The sequence below is a fragment of the Montipora foliosa genome, chromosome 3, assembly GCF_036669935.1.
Source record: "Montipora foliosa isolate CH-2021 chromosome 3, ASM3666993v2, whole genome shotgun sequence".
NCBI classification, from domain to species: domain Eukaryota; kingdom Metazoa; phylum Cnidaria; class Anthozoa; order Scleractinia; family Acroporidae; genus Montipora; species Montipora foliosa.
In genome coordinates this window covers 57,307,420-57,317,079 of record NC_090871.1, presented here as the reverse complement: position 1 = coordinate 57,317,079, position 9,660 = coordinate 57,307,420, and the positions used below count along the sequence as shown (strand labels likewise).

The 9,660-nt window shown below is 39.6% G+C and overlaps 3 protein-coding genes across 9 annotated transcripts in view; 1 reads left to right on the top strand and 2 right to left on the bottom strand.

The window, feature by feature from the left end:
- LOC137997770 (E3 ubiquitin-protein ligase DZIP3-like) overlaps positions 1-4,010 on the bottom strand; it is a 22,410-nt gene extending 18,400 nt beyond the window's left edge. The window contains exons 1-2 of one of the 4 annotated variants that reach the window (XM_068844007.1): positions 3,959-4,010; positions 3,572-3,671 (exon numbers count right to left, since the gene is read on the bottom strand). The gene's annotated coding sequence lies outside the window, so the exon portion shown is untranslated. The other 3 variants (XM_068844009.1, XM_068844008.1, XM_068844010.1) reach the window with 3 other exon arrangements.
- LOC137997757 (uncharacterized) overlaps positions 1-9,660 on the top strand; it is a 414,333-nt gene that overhangs the window by 282,744 nt on the left and 121,929 nt on the right. The gene's annotated exons all lie outside the window — the stretch shown is intronic.
- LOC137997752 (uncharacterized) overlaps positions 7,149-9,660 on the bottom strand; it is an 88,448-nt gene continuing 85,936 nt past the window's right edge. For 2 of the 3 annotated variants that reach the window (XM_068843963.1, XM_068843962.1), the window contains exon 15: positions 7,149-7,900. In XM_068843963.1, coding sequence (XP_068700064.1) covers positions 7,849-7,900 — 52 coding nt within the window. In that variant the 3' untranslated portion in view covers positions 7,149-7,848. Of the gene's footprint in view, positions 7,901-8,240; positions 8,314-9,660 lie in introns of those variants that run through there. The other variant, XM_068843964.1, reaches the window with a different exon arrangement.

Genomic DNA, 9,660 nt, shown 5'->3' with positions numbered 1-9,660 from the left:
TTACTAACAGAATTAAAAATGGTATTAGAGACTGAAGGTTTTTCGCGGCTCGGTAAATATCCACCACTAGTCATCTCCATTTCGGTGAATAGTTGTTTTACTACATACTAAAACAGTGAGATAATATAGCACAAATAGATGATTTTAACTCCTTTATTCCTACAAAGATTACAACATTTTCGGGAGCAAATTGCGCACGAATTGCGCGGAGGTGAATAGCAAAGGATACCCGGAGTTTGAGTGGCTAATCAACGCTATCCACTGTTTTAGTATATACTAACGGAACTTATACATGAACACTGAACGTTGCAGGGTAATGATATCAGACAGCTTGATAACATTCAAGTCTTTAAATAAAGGACTTGAGTGTTCAGTGAAACTGAAGGTCACTATTCTTGTAGCTTTCTTGTAAATAAAGGTTGCAAAGTTGACTGATATGCATTACCCTAAGCAATTATACAATAAGTAAAGAATGGCTCTACTAAGGCATGATACAGGCTCAGCAACGTTTTTACGTTTAGGAAAAAGCGAAGCTTAGAGAGAATACCTATAATTCTTTTAATTTTTTTCAGCAATATAGGCAATGTGGCTCTTCCAACTAATATTTGAATCTCTATAAACTCAAAGGTATCTAATGGAAGGTTCTTCAGTTAGTGATTTATCATTTATAAATGGCATAACCTTTTTGGGAATTTTTGTAATGGATGAAAAATAACAAAGTTTGACTTTTCAATATTTAGTGAAAGCGTACATGTATTTGCAGATAGCCAAATATGTACTTTTCCAAGTTCCCTGTTACCGGTAATTTCACTTTCAAGTATATTTATTAAGGTCCTTATACTTAAAAAATAAATTTGCATCATCTGCAAAGAGGTGAAAATCCAATAGTTGGAGCAATTGTGAAAGTCATTTATACACAATGTATAAATGAGGAAAAAGAGTGGCCCCAGTACTGATCTCTGAGGCACCCCACAAAAGACTGTTTACACTTCAGAAATGACGGAACCAAGTGATAACGAGTTCTGTTGCTCGGATGTGAGTTAAACCAGTCCTTAACAACGCCTCTAATACCATAGTATTCAAGCTTTGTGAGCAAAATGTTGTGATTAACAGTATCAAATGCTTTGCTGAAATCTAGGAATATTCCGAAGAGTAATCATGATCTTCAATAGCTTTGGACCTGGTCAGTAATACTGAGTACTGTATGATCAGTTGAATGATGTGTGCAAAACCCAAACTGCTTGTTATAAGTAAGGTGGCTTTTGTCTAAAAAGTCAACCAACCGACTGAACATGAGTTTTTCTAACAACTTATTAAATATTGATAGAAGAGAAATAGGCTTATAATAGGCTAGTTTTGAATAGTGCTGCGACAAAAGAACAAAGTCGAGGTTTAGGGGAATAGTTTGCATTTTGTTTTGTTCAAAACAAAGGAAAATGCAAATTATTCCCCTGAACCTCGACTCTGCCTCTTTTGTTGCTGCACAATTTGAAACTAGCCTGATTACGTAATGACTAGCGCTAATAATAATTATTATTACATGGCATCTGACAGGATGCGATGATGCGGATTCGCATAATTCCCTAAAATCTGCATCCTCCGCATAATTATGATATTTTCCGTATAAACAGAAGAAGTGCCTGATATTAGTGACAAACATAAAAGCCAAAGAGATTGACTGTTTTGAAACGCTTATTCAGTTTTCCTGAACATTGAAGATCGATTGAACAAAACACGCCATATTTCAGATATTTCGTTCGCAAGATGAAAGGCCGTAAGCAGTTTCCACACATTTTTCGGCAATGAGCCTGGACACTAGAACCTGTGTTACAAATACCCTGGGGTCGAATTTCAAAAAAAATTCCGGTCGCAATTTTACGGCAAGATACAGCTGTATATGAAAATTGAGGTGCAAGTTATAGTCGCAAATTAAATTGTATCATTTGTAAAGTAGGGAAAATAGGATCCCGCAATACATGTGTGAAAAAAACCCCGCTGAAAATGGTCAATGATCGAGGGAATGGATCGCGGTCCAACCATATTACCATTTTGCTCCATATCTCCAAATTGAGACAAAATTCATGACGAGAAACAAAATATTTTGTTATTGTTTTATTTATTTTAGCAAAAGTTGCGGCAAAATGCCAAATGCTAACCCTTTTATTTCAATAGTGAAAGCTGGTCCCAATCTGGAGGACAAGATGGTTGTTCTTATTGTTTTGTCCTCCAGATTGGGAATTAACTGAAAGAGGGCTATTGGCGACTCCTCCATATATTTTAATCACAAAGGGAAAAAATTCAGAGACAAATGTGACTGTATTGGTTGCAATTTCAAGTCCTGATTTACCATAAGCATGTAAATACATTGGACGGACCTAATTATTAGTTTTATAAATTGTTTAAATTTCTGCATTATTTCGGCATAATCTTTAATTGTTTTTCTGCATCCTATCAGAAGCCCAGAATAATATTACATAAAACATTACACAAAGCATGATTACCGATTCGTGAATTGAACTGTGATATTTTTGATAGAGTATTCTTGGTTTGCACTCACGTGATTAGACGGGCTTCTTGGTGTACAAAACAAAAGCAAAATGTCACTCGCCTTTTTGCATACAGTCGAACCTCCGGTTGCAACCACCTCTCTTAAGCGACCAGTTTTCCAAAATACCAAAAGTTCTTAAGTCAAATCACTATATTTGGAACCTCTCGTAAGAGACCACCTCTCGTAAGCGACCGCAGCCACTTTTGGAGCTAAAAGTTGGAATTATCGTATTCCTGGCTAGAGTAAGAAATGGAAATTTTTCAATGGGAAGAACCGCATTTTTTTCTCGAAATTGACTTTTACATCAATAAATTATTGCATCGGTATTGGTGCATTGGGTAAGACTCGGCAGTTACCATATTCTAATGAGGAAATCGTTACGTTTGACCCATTGTGGTCTAAGCTCTCGTAAGCGACCACCTCCTATAAGCGACCAGCTAGGCTTGACATTTTGGGTGATCGCTTACGGGAGGTTCGACTGTAATAATAACGCCAAGTTGCCACAATACTTTTTCGCTATTGTTCAGTACACCAACATGGCGGCCAATGACGTCAGGTGCAAAGGCAAGGAAGGATAACCACTGGTCATAACTCTTGTTGCATAAAAGTGTGAAAAATGCAGACAGACGTTGAGTCGATTTTAATATTAAGCTTAATATTAAAGCTTGACGACAAAACACTGCGCCAAGTAAACATGATAAACTCTTTCAATAGTTGTGCATGAATACGCTGATTCAGCGACAATTCTTGTTTATAAGACAAAGCGTTCAACAAACTGGCGTAGAGAACACACTGGTTCGGATATTTGGCGTGCTGGCCGAGTGAACATACTGGTTTGATTAATAAAGCCATTAGGACTCGGCTAGGTGCGAATGCTAAAGCTGAGCTGTCCGCACATGAGTCGATTGGTGAACACGTTGCTTTATAAATCAACATTCTATTCAACTATTCACAGTTTCATGGAAAAACAAAGCAAATAAATGAAGCAAACAAATATCATTCAGCAATGTGGAAGAATCTTACCATCAAACACTGCCATTGAATAATTTTAATTCCGTCATAATTTCGTGGCGAACTTGTACTTTCATGTCGTTGACGTAAATCTCAGGTTGCGAACGGCTACCTAAAATGCAAAACATTTCAAACATCTCAAAAATTAAAAAAAACTTGTCGCTTTGCGACCAAGATGAAGACGGAATTCTGCCCATGTTTTTGACGTTGGCTGCCTGACAGGCATACCGTAAGAATATGCGGATAAACTTGAGTTTAGAGCAAGCATATAATATGTATATATATATAATAACGCTAAGATGGCCTCAATAGAAATTCAATACCAAAGAATCAAAACTATTTCCGGTAATGTAAGCCTGAACAAAATGGTCGGTAAACGATTGTCTCTATTAAACCAACCAGTTAGTAACAGATAACCACATTTCGTCACGTCCTTCCTCTTATAAAGCGATAAAGAAAAAAGAGCAAGACAATACATGCGTATAATATTGATAATACTAAACAAAAGAATACTTGTGGTGCTACAAAGGAAAAAAATCAAAGAGTTTGTTTCGATTTGCATAGCGTTCAAAGTCAGTAGAGTGTAAAAGCTCGGAAGTCAATGAGGAACAAAGTCACTCCAGCGAGCAGGAGTCTTGTGGATCCGTTGAGATCAGCGATGGCCTTGCATTTGTGTAGCTGGTTCTTGATCTTGAAGTGCCGGGTCGCAGGATGTCAACAAAGAGCTTGAGGAAATTTATCATCAAGCCTTCCCATCAGTCAGCGCTAGCCGCTGGCAACAGATCAAGCACGCCCCTGCTCATGCATGAACCAGTCCTTCAGCAACTATGGACAACCATACGTGAAGGATGGCTCTCCACTCGTATCACATCACGACCATACACGTAGGACTCGAAACGTTCACACGCGAAAACAATCGGGAGCACTTCATTTTCGATCTGAGCATAACGTGTTTCTCCGTCGGATATGGCTCTGGATGCATAGGCTACGGTCTGTCCATTGTGCAACAAGGCAGCACCTAACCCGACCTGAGAGGCATCGCATTGAAGCGTCACTTCCCCCTCCAGGTTGTAGTAACGCAAGACTGGTGTGTCAGCAACTGCTCTCTTCAAAGCTTCCAATGCATCTTGTTGGGCTGTTCCCCAGACCCACTGCACATTGCTCTGACGGTGAAGTCTCTTAATGGCTTGGTAGGCCAGGCGTCACGCGATCATGGTCATAGTCCTTTGTGGCTTTCCAGTACAATTCCACGGGAATACCGTTGCATTGCGCTCCAGTGTCAGGCTGCAAAAGGCAGATAATTTCCAGACTCTAGCTTGAGGGTTACTAACTGAGAGTCATCGAGGTCAACCGCTGAGATATGATCGGCATAAAACACTTCCGAATTACTATCTGTGGGTTGTCAACAGCTCGGACAAGTTTACGTGCGTCGCTGTCTTTGCCGTCCTTCCTCTTGCTGCGACATTTGAGAGCAAAATGTGACAACTTTCCTCATTTCCGACACGTCTTGAGATACGCGGGGATAATTTTCTCTTCGTGCGGTCATGTTCGGTACCGCAGCTCCCGAATTCTTTTGTGGATTCCTTTGGGTGTTTCTTGTATCTATTCTGTCGCTAATTTGGCTTTTACTGTAGTTCCATCGCAGTTTCCGACGATTTTTATTTGGGCCAGCATGCTCTCAGACGCTCTGCAAATCTCATCAGCTTTGTCAAGTGTACGCTTTACCTGAGGCTTCGTCTCTCTCAACAATCGTTTCCTGACTTTGTTGTCACGAATTCCAAATACCAATCGATCGCGCGGTATCTCAGGGTAATCTCCTCGAAATTGCAACTATCGGCTAGCGCTGTGCGGTACGTTACCGCGGTTGAACCTCTCGAAAAGGATGATCTTGCGTTGTTCGCAATATTCTCCGAATTTCTTTAATACTGGCTTGATCTTTCTCGCATCACCATCATTTTCGCTGTCGTTGACGGTTGAGTACACCTCTCGTGCTTCTTTGCCAATCACCGTGAGAAGGATGGCGACCTGCACTTCCTCTGCCTTTTAGTGGGGTCTTTGGCGAGAGCATAATTTTCCCATGCTAGCGGGAACTTCTTCCATTTCTCTGCGGCGTTTGCGTTCTGCGTCGCGAGAGCGGGTGGCGATGGTAATGCATATCCCGATGCCAAATTTTCTCCACTATGTTCGGATAACCTCTGTGTAATATTGTACAACTAAACCTTCTCCACCCGCTGCCACCATGTAAGAATGCGCGGATAAACTTGAGTTTAGAGCGAGCATATAATGTGTATAACGCTAAGATGGCTACAAGAACTTAAAAGGACTAATTCAGTACCAAAGAACCAAAACTATTTCCGGTAATATAAGCCTAAGCAAAATGGTCGGTAAACGATTGTCTCTGTTAACCAAACTCTTATCAAGTTACTGCAGTTAACAGATAGTCAGATTTCGTCACACATCCCACTTAAAGAACACTTATGTTCACGTCAACTTTCCATATTGACAGAAGGTGCCTTTCTCGTTATCTGTAAGTCCTCTTTTCTTCAGAAAGTATTAGTTGAAAGTCGTCCATGTAGGAATTTAAAACTAAAGACTACAAGTTTTGAGCTCTTGGTATATGTAAAGGCCAAGACATGGGCTGCTTTCCAGTTGACTTTGTGACCGGGTTCAACCAATCAGAAGTAAAACCAAAACCAACCGTGGCTCGCGCGTGCACATTTTCCCGCGCTTTGTGTCGGCTATATGTAATTACTTCGAGTTTTGATTGGTTTACTGGATTGTCTCTGTCCTTTTTGATTGGCCAAAGTAATTACTTTGGTTTTGGTTTTACTACACTCAATTGAAACTCGCTCTAAACTAACCTAGATCATAGGTTTACCTGGGGGAGCCAAACGACCCTTCCGTCCACCTTGGGTTTTACTTGGATTACTTTCTATTGCTCCCGGTCACTTCACCACGAAATTTCCCTGGGTAAAAAATACAGGGGCGGAGCCAGGATTTTCCTTAGGAGGGGTTGCACCACTAAGGAATTGCGTAGCTGACTGGTGACGTTTATTTTTTGCAGAATACTAACTGTCTTAGAAAGCGGCAGGTCATCTCAGGAGGGAGGGCTGCGCACCCCCTGCTCCCTTCCCCCTTGATCTGCCCCTGATAAAGGGTAAAGGGCAATTTTCCCTAGGTAAACCTTACATTTACCTGGGTAAAGTTGCCTCGTGTAACGTCAGCTATTATTGTTGTCTGGTGTTGTCGTTGCAGTACCCGTCGTCTTTTTTTTGACCCTCACCTACATGGTTTTCACGTTATGTCATCGCCGCCATGTTGGTGGACGAAAACAAAAGATCTCTCTTTGGCTCCTTTTGTTCGTCCACCAGCGATTGTACATTGCAACGTTGATACGCGTCTCTAGAGGCTGGTTGCAAACCACCTTTTGATGCTAACGGAGTAAACAGATCATTTCTCTCTTTCTTGTTGAGAATGGATTACGCACATTCTACAAATATGAACATGGATTGTTCACAGGATTCGATTATATCAGGGAATATTGTTTCGGAAAAATTCCTTTCAGGGCAAATAAAATATTAACCAGAAATAGATTATTACATTTTATTTTACTTTCCATTACATTCTTTGAAAGGATTTTGCTGAACCCGAAAGGAAATTTAATGAATGCAACATCGCGCATTCGAAATATATTAGAATCTTTCTCATTGAGAAAATATAATAAAAATTTGAGTGACCGTGAACATGAAATGTCCTAATTTTTTTTTTTTTGCATTCTTGACATGAACGACTGTACAAACGTATGGGAAAATGAGTGAAGAAAAAACATTCTTCCTACCGCCTTTAATTTATTTACAGCATGAAAGAGGTTTGCGAAATTTTATTCTTTTATCCAATTTTTCCTCATAAAATTCAAAACTGCTATTTTTTCACTGTTTCTTTCTTTTGGGATTCAATCGCAAACGAGCGAGTAAATACAACGACGAATAGACAGTAAACAAAGAAAAATACGTATCATCGTTTACATTCTGAACGTGAAAAATGTCCACAAATAATATCAAGCAACAATGTGGACGTCAAGAACAATTATTCATTTTCAGCAGGGGGGCCAATGGTTATTATACTAAGGCATTGGATCAAATGGTTGAAAATTATTTGCAGGGTCTCTTTCGAGACAAAACGAGTCATCTTCCATTTTTAACGTTGCGTAAACCACCCAAGTCCATTATGCATCGACTGCTTCCTGCGTACCCAAATGCAAGTCACCGAGTAATCTTTCCGCGTGTCATTCATTCACTTGGTGCCGAGTAGAGTGGATGTCGACAAACTGGACAGGTGCGACTGCGAAGAAAAACAGTAAAATAAAAGGAAAAGTAAAAAAAAAAATTGTTATAATTCATAAGAGTGCCAGCCAAAGGAAACTTGGTATTCAGGTCACATCCATACCCTTCTAAATCCTGCCCCGCTTTTAAGTCAACTAATTATCTTTCCAAAAATTTGGTTTTATCAACGGAGTTGATAATGTAAATTGGCCACCGTACAGAGATTCTAAAAGCTTTTAGAATCTCTGTACGGTGGCCAATTTACATTATCAACTCCGTTGATAAAACCAAATTTTTGTATACTACTTCCCCACCGACGCAGCACCATAGTTTCTTTAGAAACTACCCCATCATTCATTAATTATCTTTCCGCGTGTCATTCATTCACTTGGTGCAGAGTAGAGTGGATGTCGACAAACTGGACAAGTGCGACTGCGAAGCAAAACAGAAAAGGAAAGAAAAAACTTGAAAAAATAATACGACTAATTTATACGAGACAAAGCCAAAAGGAAACTTGGTATTAAATGGTCGAGAGCAGAAAGTAAATTGTAACTTTTAAAAAGATGACAGACAACATTTTTATGCACGTTTCGCTTAGTTGTTATGTAGTTCTAACGGTTTTTCAAACACTTCGTAACTGACGACGATGTTCGAAACATCGAAACATGTCTTATAAATTTAAAAACGTGGTCACCTTTTCAACACTTGGTATTTAGATCACATCCATACCCCTCCTTTTCAATAAGTTGAAATCTTACCCAAGTAGAATATGGGATGTAAATTTCAGAATGACCATTCCGCCAATCGCACAGGAAACTACTTTTAAACCACACGAAATGGATAGTTTTCACAAAAAAATTTGTTTAAAAATTTCTTCATTTACATTCGAGACATACAGCCGAGTTTAAGTTGTATCAGAGTCAACACAGAATTTTCAGGCGAATGTATGAAAAAGTAAAACCTAGCTTTAGGTATATGGAATTTTTTGACCGATGGCAAATGACCAATGAGACCATGACGAAACGAAAAGGACTTCAGGTCTCTAGGCATTTTGGATAATAAAGTTTCCCTTAAATAGGGGATCGATAATTACTTCCCTTCTAATTACGCTGCCATCAACAAATAGCGGACAATTAATTATTCCATATTACTCTATATGGCAAGGAATTCTCAGGCTGAATGAAGCATTCTGATTGATTGTTCTTAGTCAGGATTTTAAAGTGTGGACTTTTACCATGGAAACGGTTCGTTTCCGTATTTTTTCTCTCTCCCGGGAACTTCAAGTTGAGGGAAACAGAAAAAGTTGTAACAAAGCGGAATTTAAGTTTTTCACCACAACGGTACAATTACAGCAAGCGGAATTTAGTTTTACATGTGAAGGGTTGCCGTTCAAAGTTCCCTGATTGGAAGACGAAGATAACGAACATTCACCAAGCGGGAGAAATGTCCGATCGGTCAAAGAAACGATGCCATATAATAAACAACTTACAAACCTCACTTGCTGCGGACCGTACTGGGGAATATTGGCCCGAGATCGTGGCTGTAAGGACCAAGCGCAGCGAGGTCCGCACAAAAAGGACTTAGGGTCAATATTCCCCAGTTCGGCTCTCGCGCTCGGTTAGTAAGAGGATAGTCTTTGCGATAAAAAGACTAACAAGCCTCATATTCAAGCATCAATTTTCTTTTATTTTGTCGATGCTAACGAGACTTGTAAGGGATAATTAGCACGAAGATGAACGAATGATTCCTTGGTCGCCATTTAATGATACCGTCAATGGG